At 45.7% G+C, this 18,294-nt stretch overlaps 10 protein-coding genes across 10 annotated transcripts; 5 read left to right on the forward strand and 5 right to left on the reverse strand.

Annotated features, from left to right (window-relative positions):
• The first annotated feature begins 15 nt into the window (after window positions 1-15).
• V1513DRAFT_464226 (WD40-repeat-containing domain protein) lies at window positions 16-2,052 on the forward strand. The gene is made up of 4 exons (XM_066899993.1): window positions 16-442; window positions 492-657; window positions 713-1,022; window positions 1,074-2,052. The coding sequence occupies exons 1-4, from the start codon at window positions 402-404 to the stop codon at window positions 1,910-1,912; spliced, it is 1,356 nt and encodes a 451-aa protein (XP_066753736.1). The 5' UTR covers window positions 16-401; the 3' UTR covers window positions 1,913-2,052.
• Window positions 2,053-2,127: 75 nt separating this feature from the next.
• On the forward strand, window positions 2,128-4,836 carry V1513DRAFT_399432 (uncharacterized protein). The gene is made up of 4 exons (XM_066895456.1): window positions 2,128-2,380; window positions 2,494-2,606; window positions 2,674-2,748; window positions 2,804-4,836. Exons 1-4 carry the CDS (start codon window positions 2,233-2,235, stop codon window positions 4,583-4,585), a joined length of 2,118 nt encoding a protein of 705 aa, XP_066753737.1. The 5' UTR covers window positions 2,128-2,232; the 3' UTR covers window positions 4,586-4,836.
• V1513DRAFT_484718 (Gaa1-like protein) lies at window positions 4,755-7,183 on the reverse strand. The gene is made up of 3 exons (XM_066900454.1): window positions 6,634-7,183; window positions 5,571-6,579; window positions 4,755-5,514 (listed from the first exon to the last, which is right to left on the reverse strand). Exons 1-3 carry the CDS (start codon window positions 6,909-6,911, stop codon window positions 4,906-4,908), a joined length of 1,896 nt encoding a protein of 631 aa, XP_066753738.1. The 5' UTR covers window positions 6,912-7,183; the 3' UTR covers window positions 4,755-4,905.
• On the forward strand, window positions 7,100-9,203 carry V1513DRAFT_56360 (Sec34-like family-domain-containing protein). Its single transcript, XM_066900548.1, has 6 exons — window positions 7,100-7,421; window positions 7,483-7,811; window positions 7,878-8,214; window positions 8,264-8,638; window positions 8,692-8,783; window positions 8,837-9,203. Exons 1-6 carry the CDS (start codon window positions 7,302-7,304, stop codon window positions 9,006-9,008), a joined length of 1,425 nt encoding a protein of 474 aa, XP_066753739.1. The 5' UTR covers window positions 7,100-7,301; the 3' UTR covers window positions 9,009-9,203.
• On the reverse strand, window positions 9,187-10,063 carry V1513DRAFT_444220 (Sen15 protein-domain-containing protein). The gene has a single exon (XM_066897923.1). It carries the CDS (start codon window positions 9,936-9,938, stop codon window positions 9,399-9,401), a length of 540 nt encoding a protein of 179 aa, XP_066753740.1. The 5' UTR covers window positions 9,939-10,063; the 3' UTR covers window positions 9,187-9,398.
• A 731-nt stretch (window positions 10,064-10,794) lies between these two features.
• Window positions 10,795-11,487, forward strand: V1513DRAFT_56430 (uncharacterized protein). Its single transcript, XM_066900549.1, has one exon. The coding sequence runs from the start codon at window positions 11,092-11,094 to the stop codon at window positions 11,449-11,451; it is 360 nt and encodes a 119-aa protein (XP_066753741.1). The 5' UTR covers window positions 10,795-11,091; the 3' UTR covers window positions 11,452-11,487.
• V1513DRAFT_444222 (uncharacterized protein) lies at window positions 11,424-12,972 on the reverse strand. Its single transcript, XM_066897924.1, has one exon. It carries the CDS (start codon window positions 12,631-12,633, stop codon window positions 11,524-11,526), a length of 1,110 nt encoding a protein of 369 aa, XP_066753742.1. The 5' UTR covers window positions 12,634-12,972; the 3' UTR covers window positions 11,424-11,523.
• A 129-nt stretch (window positions 12,973-13,101) lies between these two features.
• On the reverse strand, window positions 13,102-14,473 carry V1513DRAFT_444226 (cyclophilin-like domain-containing protein). The gene is made up of 5 exons (XM_066897925.1): window positions 14,065-14,473; window positions 13,990-14,002; window positions 13,791-13,933; window positions 13,626-13,734; window positions 13,102-13,574 (listed from the first exon to the last, which is right to left on the reverse strand). Exons 1-5 carry the CDS (start codon window positions 14,182-14,184, stop codon window positions 13,351-13,353), a joined length of 609 nt encoding a protein of 202 aa, XP_066753743.1. The 5' UTR covers window positions 14,185-14,473; the 3' UTR covers window positions 13,102-13,350.
• Window positions 14,474-14,806: 333 nt separating this feature from the next.
• On the forward strand, window positions 14,807-16,847 carry V1513DRAFT_414370 (uncharacterized protein). The gene is made up of 2 exons (XM_066895789.1): window positions 14,807-15,196; window positions 15,256-16,847. Exons 1-2 carry the CDS (start codon window positions 15,021-15,023, stop codon window positions 16,532-16,534), a joined length of 1,455 nt encoding a protein of 484 aa, XP_066753744.1. The 5' UTR covers window positions 14,807-15,020; the 3' UTR covers window positions 16,535-16,847.
• On the reverse strand, window positions 16,697-18,275 carry V1513DRAFT_444229 (uncharacterized protein). Its single transcript, XM_066897926.1, has 4 exons — window positions 17,987-18,275; window positions 17,903-17,935; window positions 17,762-17,845; window positions 16,697-17,713 (listed from the first exon to the last, which is right to left on the reverse strand). The coding sequence occupies exons 2-4, from the start codon at window positions 17,930-17,932 to the stop codon at window positions 16,859-16,861; spliced, it is 969 nt and encodes a 322-aa protein (XP_066753745.1). The 5' UTR covers window positions 17,933-17,935; window positions 17,987-18,275; the 3' UTR covers window positions 16,697-16,858.
• Between the last annotated feature and the right edge of the window lie 19 nt (window positions 18,276-18,294).

Consider the following 18,294-nt stretch of genomic DNA (forward strand, 5'->3'; position numbering starts at 1 on the left):
GCGCGAGTTTGCTCACCCTGATTTGCACTATATATGTGCCGGGGCTGGCCCACTTGCGGAACAAATACACAAACTGAATTATCAGGAGAACCGTTGAGATTCACGTGCTGCTAAGCCTGTTTTAGGCTAGTGCGGCATGCTCGTCCGTCTGTAGCAATACTACGGAAACTAAATAACCAACGACCGGTTAATCATGGCTGCGACCGCGTGGGCGGATCATGAATCAAGAATAACCAGCTGTGTACATATACTCACTGGGGTTTAATTGTTACGGATGCGGGGCTAGTGAAGCCTGATATTGCTCTCAATTTGGAATACTAGAGCATTGTTGTTGCCATAGGAGTCATAGCGCTTCTTCATCAACTCGTGGATTCAAGTAACCTTCAACTTGATTTCCACAGATGACGTCGTCTTTCTTAACCAATCGTCAACGTGATGAACTGTGAGATTAATTTAGATAAGTCAGGAGTTACGTATCTTACATTCCATAGAAATGCGTCAATTTTACAATACTTTGCCGCGTCCGGTTTGGAAGCATCACATGAGGCTCTGAGAAATGAACTGGGAATACAGGATGGTGGATTTGATGAAGACGTAATCAATTACAATGGACTGCTAGAGAAAAAATGGACGAGTGTTGTCCGATTGCAAAAGAAGGCATGTTCACAAAACGACTCATCGTGTGCGTGTCACCGACTAATTTTACGTACAGATCATGGATCTAGAATCGCAAGTCGCTTCTCTACAAACAGAATTAGACACTCTACCATCGTCATTAAGAAAAGTGGCAGATCCCGCAACTTGGTTACCACGGATAAGTAAGTATACACTACTGGGACATCGGCAAGCAGTCAACTCGATAGCTTTTCACCCCGTGTTTTCCGTTCTAGCATCCGGGTCTGAAGACACCATGATTAAAATATGGGATTGGGAACTAGGCGAGTTGGAGAGGACCGTTAAGGGCCACACGAAAAGTGTCCTGGACCTGGATTTTGGCGGCCGTGCTGGAGAAGAGCTATTGGGTTAGTGTATCACACTACCGTCATATTGCATCGCACTAACTTTGCATACAGCGTCGTGTTCGTCTGACTTGACTATTAAGCTATGGGATGCAAATGATGAATACAAAAACATTCGGACCTTAAAAGGTCATGATCACACAGTATCTTGTGTTAAATTCCTTCCTGACGGCGAAAGGATAGTGTCTGCCTCGCGAGACAAGACATTGCGGATATGGGCCGTCAAAACTGGATATTGCTTACGAACTGTTGTCGGACATTCAGACTGGATTAAAGACGTTGTTCCAACACTAGATGGGGAACTGCTATTGTCTGTAGGGGCGGATCATTTAGCGAGGATAAATGAAGTGTCAACTGGCGATTGCCGACTAACAGTTGCTGCGCATGATCATGTTATCGAATGTTGTGCTGTTGCGCCGCCGGCTAGTTATACTTACATAGCGGCTCTTACTGAATCGAAGAGGATGCCACCTACATCATCTGGATTTGAATACTTTGCGACTGGCGCTAGAGATAGGACCATAAAGATATGGGATTTCCGTGGAAATTTAGTAGTGACGCTAGAAGGCCATGATAACTGGGTACGGTCTATTGCATTTCATCCTGGCGGAAAATTTTTGATTTCAGCCGGTGATGACAAGACTATCCGTTGTTGGGATTTTACACAAGGCGGAAGATGTGTACGGACGATAGAGAATGCGCATGATCATTTCGTGTCTGCATTGAAGTGGGCACCGTCAATTATTGCGAAAGTACCAAATAGAACTAACGGAACGAAGGGGAATGGAAATGGTCAGGCAAGTGGTCACAGTAGTATTTCTCATGGGCGAAATATTCGATGTGTTATAGCGACTGCGTCAGTGCATATGGATGTTAAGATATGGATGGCTTGAATTATTGAGATTTGGTATTGATACATGCACCACGGACAACGCGACGGAAATTTGTAAAACATATGATGATCATTATAGTTTATGTATGGAGTCTTGCCGAATTTGGTGTGTAGTATAGTTCTAAATTTTACTTTTCTTGAGTACTGTTGTCGTCTGCGGCCTGCCCTTCCGCGACATTGGCAGCAAGGAACACGCCTTACAGTGATGCTATGAACGCATGACCGCGCGGCTTGCCTCACTGACATGCGTTGGTAGTAGTCGTCACTTCACCCCTTGAGCACCATCTCTCACAACTTCGTCAGTTTAGAAGTCCGGAAGATATGACATCAATTGATCTCTCCTCTAACGCCCGAGAGATCCAGTCGGCCTATGACTCAATTGTTGACGGCGACCCCAAGGTCTCATGGGCGCTGTTTTCGTATGGCGCTGGCATCAATAACAATACCCTTAAGCTCCAGGCCACTGGCGGTAAGCCACTTCTTGTTAAATACTGGGATATTGAAGTGAAAGGTCATGATATGCATAGAGCAACATGGATGCTGTATATGTGAAATATCGATGCTAATTGTCTGTGTTTATAGCCGGCGATCTCGATGAATTCCAAGATGAATTCTCGGATGGCAGGATCCAATACGCTTTCGCCAGAGTAACAGACCTCAACACTCAATTGCCGAAATTCGTCTTAATCGGATGGGTAAACATCTTTAAAATTTGAAACCTGTCAACCGGATCAATGTGGCTAACTCGATGTCGGTATTTAGTGCGGAGAGGGTGTCCCTGAACGTGCCAAAGGCTACTTCAATTCACATTTTAACTCCGTTGCTCGTTTATTCCGCGTGCGTATGGCAATTGACAGGTATAATGGATAGTACTAATGATCATGCTTTGCAGGGCTACCACGTGCAGATTACCGCACGCTCCGCAGATGACGTTGCGTCGGACGAGATACTAAGAAAAGTCGCGGATGCTTCCGGCTCGAAGTACTCCGTCGCGAGTCTTGCGGCCCGATTCTCACAGCCTCCGCCAGTTCGTCCCAAGTACACGGAAACGCATTCAACCTCTCACGCTGATGAAAGCGACTGGGTTAATGCCCCTGCAACGCTTGGTTCGGAAATCACCAAGGTGCCATCGGCTTACAAGCCCGTGAAGGTCGATGCGGACGAGATCCGTAAGAGCGCAGCTTCTCAGAGAGCGTATGCCGAATCTGTCAAGGGTGCCTATCAGCCCGTTGGAAAAGTCGATATCGCTGCCATTCGGGCTAGTGCATCGAAGGAGGATCTCGAGGCCGAGAAGCCGGAGATCGTTAAGGGTGCTTATCAGCCAATTGGCAAGGTAGACATTGCCGCTATCCGAGCCCAAGCCAAGCAGAACGAAGAATACATGAAACCGGCTCCCACGAAGGCGCCCGAATTTGGAGGGGAGAAGTCGCTTAGCTTCAATGATCGTGCAAGAGCCTTCGCATCCAGACCGGCTGAGCGTCTTTCAGAGTTACCCAAGCCCAAGGTTGATAAGCCTGCTTTGGCCAGTAGATTCGGCGGTGCTAAGTCTTTCGGCACTGCTCCTCCCCTGCCAAAGGATCAACTTGGAGCACAGGCCAAAGTCGTGGGAGGTTTCAGCAAAAATTTTGGTAACGAAGGGGGAAAGACCCCTTCGCAGATATGGGCCGAGCGTAAAGCCAAGGCCGCTGGTGGTTCGGCGACTACCAGTTCTTCTTCTTCTTCTTCTGCTTTGACTTTTGGATCCTCATTTTCTGTTCCGAAGCCAGCTTCTAATGACGGCAACGAGGTGCACACGCTTTCAGGCGTGTCGGCAATGAGAGATCGATTTGCGAAGGCTTCCATCGCCAATGACATGGAAGAGAACGAGGAAGAAAAGAAGAAATCGGTCCGGGCTCGCTCTGGTTCTCCTATTCGACTGGCCAATCCCGTCTCGTCGTATTCGACTATTACCAGCCCTGGTGGTCTTCCTCCACGACCATTCCCCACGCAAGTACCATCGCCCGAGCGGGAGCCTGAGCAAGAGCCTGAGCAAGCGCCTGAGCAAGCGCCTGAGCAAGCGCAAGAACCGGAGGAAGAACCAGAGGTCGAGGAACCGCCCGCACCGCTTCCACCGGCGCTTAATATGTCTTCTAAGCCAAATGCATTGTCATTCACGATGGTTCCTTCCAACCCAGAATCAGAAGGAGAGCACGTTGTTCCTGATCATGACGAGGAGCCTGAGCCTGCAGTCGGATCAGGCAGGAGCGCAGTTGTGATGTACGAGTATCAGAAAGACGAAGAAAATGAAATTAATCTAATTGAAGGAGAAACAATATATGACGTTGAAATGATCGACGACGGATGGTGGGCGGGTACGAATGGTGTAGGCGAGCATGGATTATTTCCCTCGAATTATGTTGAGCTTAAGGACGGTGAAGTTGATAGTGCTCATGAGCCAGATCTAGAACCTGCGGCAACTACATCCTCAGCGGCCCCAGCTCATGTAGCGATAGCGGTGCCAAAGGGTCCGAGTGCCGTCGCCTCTTTCGAGTATGAAGCGCAGGAAGATAACGAGTTGAGTTTCCCTGAAGGTGCGATCATCGAGGATATTCAGTTCCCCGACGAGGATTGGTGGAGTGGTGTATATAGCGGCGAGCGGAAATTATTCCCTGCAAATTACGTCTCCTTGCAGTAAACATGGCAGCGTACTAACGTTTAGAGATACGGGCCACATTTTTTACTGTATAAGGTCGACAATTGTTTCGCGATTGACAGTTGTGAGACAGTTCGATTAATGACTTCAGGTATTTGCACACATATACCGGTGTACATGTATTTTATGTAAAGTTTTCGTTTGAAAGTATTCCCCAGCACATTTATACAACCTTCTACAATCGTTCATTACGTCGCTACATAGTACAAGTATTAACAAATGCACATTAAGAGAAACCATATCTCTGCGTTTGCCATACAAATTTCGCTATGCGAACTTATCCTCCTGTGTCTGACAGCGCGCTAACCATCATTGCGGTCCTTCCCATTTTGTCGTAGATTGGTCGAAATCTGCGGTGAACGAACGCTCACTACAACGCATGACACCAGCCAGAGCGGTAACCAAACTACGAATAAAACTGGAACAAAACTCCAGACGCCTAGTGCTCTCCAGCTCCACATTATTCCGCTCAAAAACTCACAAAATTCATTTTGAGACGTGTTCGCTATGAAGATGCGAAGTGTCCGTAGACTCAATTGGCCAGGAAACTCGGTCCCTTTGACTACCATCAAATAATATAAATATATATCTAGCCATGGACATGTCGCTACAACCACAATCCATGATATAAATTTGGTAAATAAACGTTCTAGGCACTCTATTGATGACTTCGGTGGTGCAGTTAGGCTGGGCGTCAAAAAATGGGCCAGTGGTGCAAATATGAGTCCGAGCATTAAAGAGAGAGAGAAATTGAGAGTACTTAATGTAGTAAGGAACAATCCGACAAATATTAATACATATGACTGTAATTTGTTGATATACGACGCAGGCTTTGCTGAAATTAATAACCGAAAAGTAATCGGTAAAATAGGTGTGACGGCGGAAACTATGAACACTTCGCTTGCAAGCATCTAAATAGATAATGTGTTACTTCGAATTGGTACCAAAGTTATCGAAGTGGACTTACAGATGACGGAATCCAAGCCGACAACGAGAACAATCCAATGGAGCACGACACTATTGTGATAAATAACCAAAAGGCGCTAATTGCCTCATCGAACATTTTGCTTGTCTTTGTGCTGCTAGAACTCATCCAATAATATATTCCTTTAATTGTAAAGCTTGCGCCAATAAGCATTGCTGTCGGCAAATATGTCGCTATACTGACGAACCGATTGGGCGAGAGCAACAAATAGAAGAAAAAGGACTGATGAAAATGCTCCAAAAGATTGTTGATAGAGCGCATAGATGCCTCGACTAGACGCCCATAGAGCATCTGATCATATGGTCCGTATCCATTGCTCGAGGTTTTCGCAGCGAGAGTCACTGAATCAATGCGCCATCCACTGAAAGCCTCGTTGCCGGCTCCCGGTCGATATAGTCCTGACAAAGCTTGATGCGCAATACCAGTAACGAGTGTTATCGCCCGATTTTCGTACCCATCGTCGGATGCATCTATATCATGGACGATAACCTTGATCCCCATATGCCCGCAGATCACCACCACGGTATTGATCAAATCCAGATTCGGAAGTTGCCCATTCAATCCAGAGTAAAATATTTCTAAGTTTTCAAATCTTCCTCCTTCTCCAGGGAAGTCAAGAACTATTCCTCCTTGAATTGACCCACTCGAAACAGGCATCGATGTGTAGTGATAGTCTTCAACCCATTTACTCAATCCAAAACTTGTGTCAGACGGGATCAGCACGATAATATCTTTTGACCATATCGACCATCTTGTGAAGTATCGCGCCAAAGCCATAGCAATCGCGACACCGCTTTCATTCAGCTCCCCGTCCCTATTCAGCCATGGAGCGCAGAGGATCATAGATTCAGTTGTATCTCCTCTTGGTGCATGTAGTACTCCATAAACATTCACGCCCGCTTTAATGTCGTCATAGTGCGATATAGTCCAGTTGTGTGTTGCGCTCTTATACCCGATGTCGCTGAGCCACTGTCGTACTGTATTGGCGCGCCTACAGATATTGTCAACGACGGATCCAGAACACGCACAAAACGGATTCGCTCACTTTTCGTCCGGTGCCTCTTTAAGCAAACGTACTTCTTCCTTGAACGCTCTCACAATATGTTCTTCTGATCCAGAGAAATAAGTATGTGCCTGGCCGGGTAGTAGCGCATTCTCCGATATATATGTTCGTCGCGACTGATCCTTCATTGGCAGTACAAACAACCATGCCAGACCTGCCAATACAAGAATAAATGAGAGCCCAGGAAGAAGCGATACGAAGGACTCTCGCGTGCCCTTCTTGCCGAACAATTGGCGGCGAACGTTCTGTAAGATTGCCATTACAACTTCAAAAGCAGGGCCGTGAAAGAGATATCGCGGTTCAACCCCTGCGGGGCTATTCTTCGAAATATTCTCGCTGGCAGATAATATTCTGCATAATACACAAATCGCCTGAATTGAACAGTCTTTCTACAATGATCTAAATGCGCGTGGCCAACGTCGTCAAGATGATACCGTCCAGACGGGAGTGAATAGGAGCATCGCCAATACGAGCCGCTGGTTGAAGCCGCATCCGCTGCACCTCGACGTCCACCACTACAGATCAATCTCCAATGCATATTCGATATAGCTGGCGGGACAATTGCATCTATCATTACTAAAACAGGCTATACTTGGACTTAATTTATTGCGTTATAGGTTGCCTTGGAATTGACCTTAGAGAAGTGCACAATGTATGACGATTGGGCATATCATGTCAGTCCTTCGCAGTACGCTCCACAGCCGCAACAGAAGCATAGACGGCGGCGGAAATCTATATTACAAGACGTGGCACTGGAGCATGTGCAGCAAGTATGTGAATTGGGGACGTTTTACTGGAGAAGAGATTACTGACGACAACGTCTCATTCTAGAGTCCGGAATCACGACATGGTGTAGTCGGTAATCATACTCTACGGAACGTTGCAGAAGAAGTTACAAATGGCCGAAAACAAGTCCATGAAATTCCAGAATATTCCTTGCCGACACGGCGTAGTAATTCAATGTCGGGATTGAAAATGTTGAGAAGTAATCGGTCAAGTGATACTTTGAAGGACAGTACCAGACACCAGTCAATAACATATCCATTTACTTTGAAAGAGGAGCGGATACTTCTGAATCCAACTGACAATGAACTTGGATTTATGGAACTTTATGAGTCATTGGAGAAAGGATTGCAAGAAGCGAACGATAGTGTATTTGTGTAAGTCAACAAACATGGGGGCAGGTATTAATTAGTATTAAAGACTGACAATATCTGCATTTGAAGGCAATTCCGCAACACTGCGCAATCTCACCTGGAATCCTGTGAAATATTGATTGATCAAGCCAACAAGACACTCGGGATGTTTGATGTTCTTGCATGGGGCTTTGACTCCGTTAAGAAGCAGACATCGACCTTCCAAGATGCATGCGATGCACTCTCTACCGAACAGCTGCGTCTGGAGACTCTAGCAAATGACCTTGAGGAGCATCTGAAGCCATTTAATATGCTAGAGGAGATAACACGGCGACTGAATGCTCCTGGTACGGATTTTGTGAAAGAGGAGGGATTTAGACGTATGCTAGAGTCTCTAGATCAATGCATAGATTACGTAGAGACTCATGTATGTTGAACGACTGATTCTAGAATGGAGCGTATCTAACACATATTAGCCAAACTTTAACTCTGTGGATTTATATCAGATGCGTTTCCGTCAATGCATGACTAGAGCACTCACATTAATACGTGTTTACTTTGTCAACAGCATCCGGGAAGTCACTAATGACGTGCAGGCGCGAATTGCTGCTAATGCCCTCAATGATGCCACACAGTCCGCGTTGTTCTATACTAAATTCAGAGTCGATGCGCCATTATTACAAAGCCTGACTAGTGAGATTCAGAATCGATGCGACGGCCATGAGGAATATGCTAGTTTGCTTGGAGATTGTTATAAAGCTTATATAAATGCCAGAAAGAAGCTTATTATTCCAATCGTGGCTAAGCGTGTTAATGATATGAGAAATTCTATCGCGGATTTACTGCAATTGGTGCGTTTGCTGTCATGAAGGTCACTTGCTTTTTGTCTAATTGATTGCGACAGACTCGGCAAGGCCTTGCATATATGCGTACTGTCTGCATCGATGAGTATGACCTCTTTTACGCGATATTTACCAATGGAGAGGAAGTGCTGTAGTATGTACCCATTAATTTACCGTTGACCGAAGGCTGCTAATGAAGTTTTCTAGCGACTTATTGGACGGATTGTGCGAGGCATTACATGACGTTCTAAGAAATCGCATCATTCACGAGAAGAAGGCTGAAGTTCTATACGAATTGTGCTCGTTACTGCAAGGTCTCTCGTCTCAAGATGCAGAAGAAAGTGAGTTCAAGTTCTCCAGTGTGACCGGCATTGCATAATAACATATGTTTTTAGTGGAAGAGGGATACTTTGAGCGGCCCCAGTTGGACTTTGGGAGGCTATTCCAGCCAACTTTGCAGGATGCGCAGGTCAAACTTGTATTTAGGATGCAGGCATACTCATGATGCCGAGCGAACGTTAATATGGAGAAAAAAATGATTCCGCCTTCTATGTTTGGTAGATATTTGTGCGGGGTCGATCGGCATTGGCATTTGCGACGATTTACAGACACGAAGGGCCGAAACGGGTTATTGTATACTACACTTTTTCATATCCATAGAGCATTATCTGCGAGATCCAAACAACCCTAGTATACATTAAACCAAGCGAAAGTCACAAGGTCCCACACTCCGGAACTACCATTTCGTAACGCAAAATCGATATCGCAGTTAATTTTTCCGTGGCCTTATTAAACCCCAGTGGACGAAGTAATATACAACTGTAGAGTCTTCAGTATACATTGCCATTAATATTCTGTCCGCCGCTAGTCCTTGATAGGCAGCAATACTTTCAAACACGCTAACCCATCGATTTGAGCTCCATTTAGCTTCCGTCCGTACTGGTAGGACCCATTCATCTCTAGGAGAACCGTCTTCGTCGTATGAGTCGGTTGAATATAGTTTATCCGGTGGTCGTCCGAGCACTAATACAATTTGGCCATCATCCAGCAATGGAAAAGATTCCGGGGAGACAACATTGACTCGATGAATCGACAAATCCGTCCATAGATGATGAAGATCGAGATTCTGCTTCACACGATAAGCTATATCGGAATTTGTTAGATTATTTCGCGGATTAGCTGCATTATATGCTCTGTCTCTTAAAACGTCGCTGCCGAAAGTCGGTCGTGATTTCGTGGAAGCTGACGATGCCAAGGCGGTGGACCTCTGTTTCACCGCGTCTGGATTCGCTGTACATCGGGGATCCATTTGATATGCCTATATTACTTAAAAAAATTTTATGGATAAATTTAGCATTATTCAAGACTGCTATTATGGTCTCCAAATATTGTGGTGGGATCAGTATACACTAATTGGTAAGCGCTGATCTAATTCACGACGGTACTAAACGAAATTTAACTTAAATAAGCTGTACAATTCTGCAATGTGATAGAACGTTAAGGAAATTTGGCGGCTAAGGCTTTAAACGTCAAAACATTTCAGACGACATGGGGTTAGGTGTGGCGAACCGTTGAGAGATAGCGCAGTGTCTAATTAGAGTGGAGGATCATGACCATGGGTTTTTAAATGCGTTTAACGCAGTTTCACCCTTGTATGTCTCTAGCTGGCCGAGGTATTTTAAGTGGCTTCGTGTTCCTTGCATTTTCAACCCAGCGCTACTGGATTTTGGCCGAACTGAGCCAGTTCACTGCGACAGAGTCGAGCTCGTCCGAGTTATGACTAGCCAGAACATCGGTCTCTGTGATGTCAAGCACATCAACAACGACCTCACCATCGGCAGCTCAATTCTGTTGTGTGACAAGACGTAACCCTGCACATTCTACTCGACTTCATCACGCTGTGATCTGTTGCTTATGAAGACGCACAATATAAAGGCGGTCCGAATCTCTCAACGTCAAAATGATCCCCGATCCGTAGGCTATTCCCGACTTTGACTTTGAATACCAAATCTTGTAATATTTCATTGTTCAACCTGGAGAAATTGTTAATTTAAGGAGCGCCTGTTGAAATTTCGCCAACCTGAGTGAATGGCATGTGTGACTTTTCCGTCCATACTCAAAATACACGTCATGCCACCCAATAGCTGGTGGGCGTCACATAGTTGTTTATTACTTGTTTGCACTTGCTCTTGATATTCTCATATTCTGCCATCATGATAGTTTGTAAAATAGGTAGAATTTTGCGAAGTTGTGAGTGCATATCGGCTTGGTAATGGGCTGGGCACAGAGTCGCATCGGGCTTTGGAAGCCAGTCAATGACTATTACTACCCGCTGGATAGCCCTTACTATTCAGCAAGTAGTTTTCTTGAGCGCTTTGTATTGATTTCTCCAGTCTGTGCTACGTAGCTGAGAATTTTTTAGATCTACTCTGTTCGTCCAGTTACAGCTAGTTCATTGCGAAATGGCCTCGTCGCCATTATTTGCGCCGCCTTACTACGCGGTGATATTCACATCGCTACTTGCAGAACATACCAAAGAGTATGACGAGACTTCCAATGAGACATATGAGCTTGCGCAAGGACAACCCGGATTTTTAGGTGTGGAATCTGTGCGAGACGCTGGCGGACAGGGTGCCACAATCAGCTATTGGCGGACAGAGGACGATGTTAAAAATTTTCGCAAGATTGCGACGCATCGCCATGCGCAAAAGAGGGGACGAGAGGCCTTTTATGAGCGGTATGAGGTGCGGGTCGCGAAAGTAGAAAAGGAATATGCTTGGAGAAGGAAAGAAGATGGGGTAGGAGAATATGTTAGAGAGTAACCGTATATCTAGAGCATGCAACATTTATTGTAGTCGTATCCTCCCAGTAAACCGAAATACATAGTCCTTAACTCACCGGATTCCTGCCTGGGATTCCGTTATATAAGTAGCATCTATCTGCCTCAGACCAGTCCCTAAATGTAATCGCACTTTGTTTCTATAAGACATAGGGTCTTTGACTTGCAATGGATTTCCCTCAAAGTAAACCGTTTCAAGGGTCGAAATCCCCTTTAGCTGTTCCTCTATCTCGTCAAAGGATTCCAACCTATTATTCGAAGCCCATATTTCCTCCAAATTATGAAGATGTTTCAAATTCTCTAAATGTGTGACCCTGTTGCTCGTGATATCCAATATCTTCAAATTTTTGTTTTTTTCCAGTCCTTCAATCTTTTCTATTCCATTATGTGAAATATACAACTCCTCGAGTGCTTCAAGTTCATCCAAATTTTCTAGTTTGACGATCCTATTTGCTTGTATGGACAGAATCTTCAAATTCTTCAATGCACCTAGATTTTGTAATCGCGTGATCTTATTCTTACCGACCCATAACTGTGTCAGTCTAGTCAAGCTATCCAAATTTTCCAGTTCACGTAATCGATTCCCACCAAGCTCAAGATTGGTCAAATATTTTAGCCCATCAAGATTCTCGATTTTCGTTATCTTGTTCTGAACGAAGTACAAGTTGCGCAAATTTTTGAGATGCGAAACATGCCTAATTCGTTTAATTTTATTAAAACTCAGGTCCAGGTTCTCTAGATTTACCCACACGCCATCGCCTTCCTCCGGTCCTAAATTCTCAATAACCGAAATCCGATTATCGTATAAGTCGAGCTCATGGAGATGTGGCCCAACCGCATCCAGTCCGTCAATCTCTCGAACCAAGTTCTCGCGTAAACATAAATTTTGAAGTTTTGTGAATCGAGAGAGATTTAGTGCCGATATAGACTGGATTCGGAGTTGTACGAGATCGATGTCTTCCACCTCGTGTGGGAGGCCGTTCAGGAGATCCTCGTCTGGCTCGATCACCTCCCTGTCTGAGTCACCGTCGGATGAGGCTGGAGAGGATGGGCGTACAGTATGAGGAATTTGCGTGTTTACCACTGTCGCGGATTCTTCACTGGATTCTGGCATTACTGCCGCGATTGGTGTACCAGCTGGTGGACGAAGTTCTGGATTTGTCATGATGAGTTTGTGATGGCCGATTCTGAACTATTATTAACTCGCGAAAGCACAAAATCGAAGCGTAGATCCCGCCGTTCAAACCAGAATTCTCCGCGCTCTTTTGCTAAAACACTTGTGGATCAGTTGTGTATTTTGTGAAGAATGATTGCTTGTTTTGGATCAGGATATTTTATGTCGATCGGAAACCTGCCCTTTGAAGGAAACGCTTGTGAGCCGCAGCTTAAATTCGAGTACGCTAACATTTTATGGCAAACAACGCGCTCTCGTCTTTGGGCGTCAAGATAACATAGCCGCATGCATGTAAAATTACAACTGGAATCCTGAAACTCAAGTATCAAATTAAGGGCGTCGCATATTTATTGCATGGGCCAAGCATTAAATGCAAGGATATTAGGAAAAACAATGCTGTTCTAAGCTTACGGGTATTTGAAATGCTGTGTTTTGCACCAGTTGAAAATATAGCCGGAAGTTTGTATAATTATCTTCAGAATAAACCGACTAGCTTAAAAAGGTCCATATTCCAAGTTTAAGTCGTTTTAAGTATAAATAGTGGTGGTAAATATTCGACCCTAACCCGAAGAGGACTAATAGAGGACTAATAGCCTTCGGAATTTGATTGATAAAATTGAACGTGAGTTTAGCAGCTTTGCAGAGATAATCCGAATTATGCGACGGCTTAACAATAATGTATTGGTCAGCCTCTAAACTTTGACTGTTCTACATCTCACCGCACTCAACGATGGTAACATCAAAAGGATACGGCTTGTCATTATCATCTGTCGGCACATATTCAATTTTTCTGACGACGTCGAATCCTTCGACTACTCTTCCAAAGACGACATGTTTTCTGTCAAGATGTGGCAGCGATGTACAGCAAATGAAGAATTGGCATCCATTTGTGTTGGGACCCGAGTTTGCCATTGAAACTGAAAAGGCCTCATCTAAACTAGTTAATATCGAGGTCCACCACAAAAAATGGGGAATGGGCTTACGAGGGAACTCGAAACTTTCATCTGCAAATGTAGTGGTTCCATATATTGACGCGGATCCGGTACCGTTGTGCCGCAGGAAATCGCCTCCCTGAATCATGAAATCTTTTATCTACTCACTGCACGTCAATAGCAATTTCTACCACAAGCAGTGTTGAGGCAACATACAATTCGATGAAACTTGCAACCTTTGTAGCCTTGTGAGATACCGTTGACCTTGTACTCACCCGTGCAAAATTGTCGAAAATTTTCCGCTGTCCGAGGGAGTTTGTCTTTAAATAACTGTACTTTAATCCGGCCCATAGGCTGTGCTGATGGTGTGTCAGATTACAAGTACTCTCAGATTATATCAACTACCAATTCTTACAACCTAGATTGACCTAGAGAATTATCACCGAAGCTTAGCATTAAAACTGAAATTGCCAACGCAGGATCAGCTCACATCAAAAAAGACAATCGGATTTGAGAAATCGTAGGAGATTGGACCAGGAGTGCCTTCTTGCGACGAATACTGTCGATTGGTGATTGCCGGTGCGGCGGAGAATGTGGTTTGCCCAGACATTTTAGAATATTGATTGAACGCCCCCCCAACAATGAATAAAATTCGTTGCTGATATGATGATAATCTATAGTGCTACTGACAATGATTTGAGCTTTATAAACAGAAATCCCTCGACCTTTTCGAAAGCTGGTTCGAACTAGACTTTCTTGTGTTGGACGAACAGACAGCGATAATAAATTATTAACCTGGAATAGCCAACTAGCCCTGATGTGCGTAAATAACAACAATGCGATACATTGCACAATAGGCGATGCAATATTCTCTGGTTTTTTTTAGATGCGCGAAATAGAATAGGGTTTTTGGTGAACAAATAACATATATACCGCGATTTACAGTGTAAAGTAAAACTATTAAGCCGGGTAACATGGAGGCTGTGTCGTGGGGTAACTATCTGCTGACTATTTTAGGTATTTATCTGCCGATCGGAGATATCTCCCAGCACTTTTGTGTTGCGCTGTCATATTGGCACGTGCTATCTCAGTGAAACTCGTAGATATTCTTCGCGAAACTTACGTTTGAGCGGTCACTGCGCTAGTTAACTTTGTCTACGCTTATGTCACAGCAATCACACGCCTATCAATAAGCCGGAGCTTCAAGCTAATTGTACCCTTGCGCTGTTTGCTCTTGAGTTTTCTGACATATTAACACATGAACACCATCAGATGGTTCGCAGTCATCACGAATACGAACGACACGGCATCTATAGTAATTGCGTTCCATATTTATCCTCCGTTTGTCAGCTCGCTGCTCAGAGATCAAGTCGTATAATCGTATCTGCCGCGCATAAATACCTTCCGACCCGATCACCTTATCATATAGTCTCCCCAGCGTGAAAGATGTCCGCAACATCAACTGCACCGTCATTGACGGTAACCCCGACATCTTCTCCGGTAGTGTCGCCGCCTGCGAGTTCGAGCAGCTCTTCAAATGGTGGATCGACGATATCTCCCGCTACTTCACCGCTGTTATTCTTCGTTGCTTTAGGATTCGGCATTGTTTTCACGAATTTATGGTAAGCATATATGAATTCCTAGTCTCTGGAACCTGTGTTTCAGAACTAACTGAGGTCAGGATCATTGTCGGTGTCAAGTACTGTTTCCGACGGAATCGTCGTCTCCGGGCACAAGCACTAGCGGCCAACGGCGAAATTCCATATGATGGCTACGACGAAACCGGATACGACATGGGACTTTTACGACCGCCTATTCGTCGGCGTCGTGAGAAGAAGCTGATGACTGATGCGGAGATGGACGAGCGGTTCCCGGTCAAGAAGTACAAGCTTTGGCGGTGCGAGCGGGAAAGTGCTGGTTTATCCACCGAAGGAGGCGTTGCGGCGCAGATACCTAGTCGTGCGCCTAGTGTGAGAGAGATTGATTTGGAGATCGGTGCTGCGTTGAAAGAGGCCGGTGATCATTTGGAAGCTGTTGATCTTGCGGCGTCGAGTTCAGAGGGTGCTGGTCATAATGACCAGACAACAACTGCCGAACAAAAGAGTGTTCCGCACCCTGAGACTCCTTCACCTGGAATGTCTGATCTGCGGAGAACGGATTCTGCGAATTCGGCAGGTGTTTCTGATTTACGGAGGATGAATTCGGCCACGACCGCTGGTACTTCTGATCTCCAGAGGACAAATTCTGCCACGACGGCCGAAACTTTGAAACCGCAAGGCGAAGAAGAGGAGGACGAGGACGCCGTTCGCACGCACCCGAATCTACATCCCGACCTCGCCGACACATCAGGCGACGTCTGTGCAATCTGTCTAGAGCAGCTCGAAGACGACGATGACGTTCGCGGTCTCACGTGCGGTCACGCGTTTCACGCAGCTTGTATTGACCCATGGCTTACTACTCGTCGCGCGTGCTGTCCGCTGTGTAAGGCAGATTACTACGTCCCGAAGCAAATCCAAGTTCCCCAGCCGGCGCAACATCACCGTCCTGAAGGCCGTTCTCATGGAGTGTTATCTGACCAGTACGCGTCATTCTTCCGGGCTCATGGGCTGACCGGATTCCCTGTCGTGCGTCACAATGAAACTGACGAGCTACCACCGCCGGCAACGTCTCCAAATATGGCCGAACGAAACGAAAATATGCGAAATACGTGGGCGTCACGATTCGTCCGCGCTCGACTGCCCAGGTCACGTCGGCATGGGGAAAGAGCTTCCCCGGAGGAGGAGCAAACAGTCGTACCGGCACAGCCGGGACAAGTCGAGATGGAAACATCTCCCAATGAGCTGGTAGACGTGGAGCGACAAGAGGCAGAACGTCAACGACAGGAAGCCGAATATCGGCAGAGTCAAGAACGGGCTTATGGCATGAATGTCAATCTCGGTATTCATGGGGCTGTCATCTAGATAATGAATCGATTGAATATGTTTAGTTTAGCTTAGTTATGTACGTTTGGAGTTTTTGTTTGCACATTTCGAGATTTCTATACTTGCGCTACGGGTTGTAAATGTCTTTTATGGTATGGTATTGTACGGTATTTAGTAATGTTTGGCCGGTGTACTGATGTTTGTCTGCTTACTTTTGTATACGATTTTCTTTTGTATGGATTTGCCTTGTTGAATATATACACGAACATTGTCATGATTGGGTGTTACCAGTTCCCACAACACAATTATTACAAGCAACCGGTCAGCAAATATCATATTATCATTTAACAGTTACAACATAATTTACACCAACTCCCCATGCATTTGATGCCCACCGTTTACATCCATAAACAGTAAACTCCGGCTACTCTCAACCGACTCTGGCGTGCCAGGCGACGAATTACTCGTCGACCGGGCGGTCACCGTAAACGCACTAAACAACCATCCCGATGAACTCGATGTGGACGTCCGCAGTTTTGCTGGCCCGGTTGATTGCTCGAACACCCATTTTCCCGGTTGACGGACAGAGTAACGTGCGCGAGTGTTTGAGAGAACAGCTCTGTTGGATAATATTCCACACATGGCGGCGACCCAGAGGGCCAGCACAGCCCGCGGATTGCCCTGCGCCACATGGTATCCTAACGTTATTTCCTGGTTCAATTTGAGAATGAGTGTGCACACTAGTGCAGTTGCAACGGCTGCGCCTAGAAGAAGTGATGCAGCGCAGATAGAAGATGCGCGGCGTAACATGCGCGTTTTGCTCCTGGAGTCTTGTCGAAGCAGTATCGTGAATGCGACTGCGCAGGCAACGAACGCGATGAGGTATGCGAGCGATGTAGCATACGACAGCAACTGCGGGATTGTGAGAGCGATCCAGGTTCGTGGGGTTTCTACAGGGTAGATCCCCGGCGGCAAGAAAATGTTGTTTTGGATGTCTGCGTTTTTTGTTGACGAGGCGAAAAGGTCGCGGAGGAGGGCGAGTGGGAGGTCGAAAAAGAAGAGCGGTGGCAGATATGGCCTGCGCGGACATTGAATGTGGTCTGGTGTGACGGAGCAGTAGGTCCATATTCCGACTGCGTAGGAGTCTGGTAGGCCGACCCTGGCCGGGGATTGTGGTGTTAGTCGGGGCAGAGCGGAGCCGAGTGAGTCGGTCGATATCTGCGCATATTAGCTAATCATTTAGGGTAGTGTAGAGTAGTCACGTACTGAATATAACCACAGTCCACCGAATCCACTTGATGGACTGCTAAGTATTATAATAAGGCACAGTAAAAACGATGCCCCGGTCGTCTGTCAAAAGTGTTAGCCACGTATTTGAATCTCTAACCCACACTTGAACTGTCATACCACTACCGGAAAAGACGATATCCGCATCATTTGCTAATAGACAAGATTAACACTAGTCGCAATCTATGCATCGGTTGTCAATACCGAAGACAGCTTGTTATAGGCGTTGCTTTATTCCCCGGTTACTCACTCCAGCCCATATTCTCCGCAACGCAATTGCATAAATTTAGTACAGTAATACAACCACAAGAATAAAATGTCAAAATTACAAGTCTAATTCTCCTATGCAATTGAACTGAAAGCGCAGTGCTAGACCGCGAAACTCTGGCAGGGTATAGGAGCAGTTGTGAAAGAGATTGGTAGCAAGGCACAATCTTGCGAATCAGGGGTGCGTCCGCCGCCATCTGCTTTGATGGGCAGCCATCACGTTCATTTGGGATTTAGCCCTTATC

This window comes from Lipomyces chichibuensis (genome assembly GCF_038497645.1).
Source record: "Lipomyces chichibuensis strain CBS 12929 unplaced genomic scaffold V1513scaffold_14, whole genome shotgun sequence".
Taxonomy (NCBI): domain Eukaryota; kingdom Fungi; phylum Ascomycota; class Lipomycetes; order Lipomycetales; family Lipomycetaceae; genus Lipomyces; species Lipomyces chichibuensis.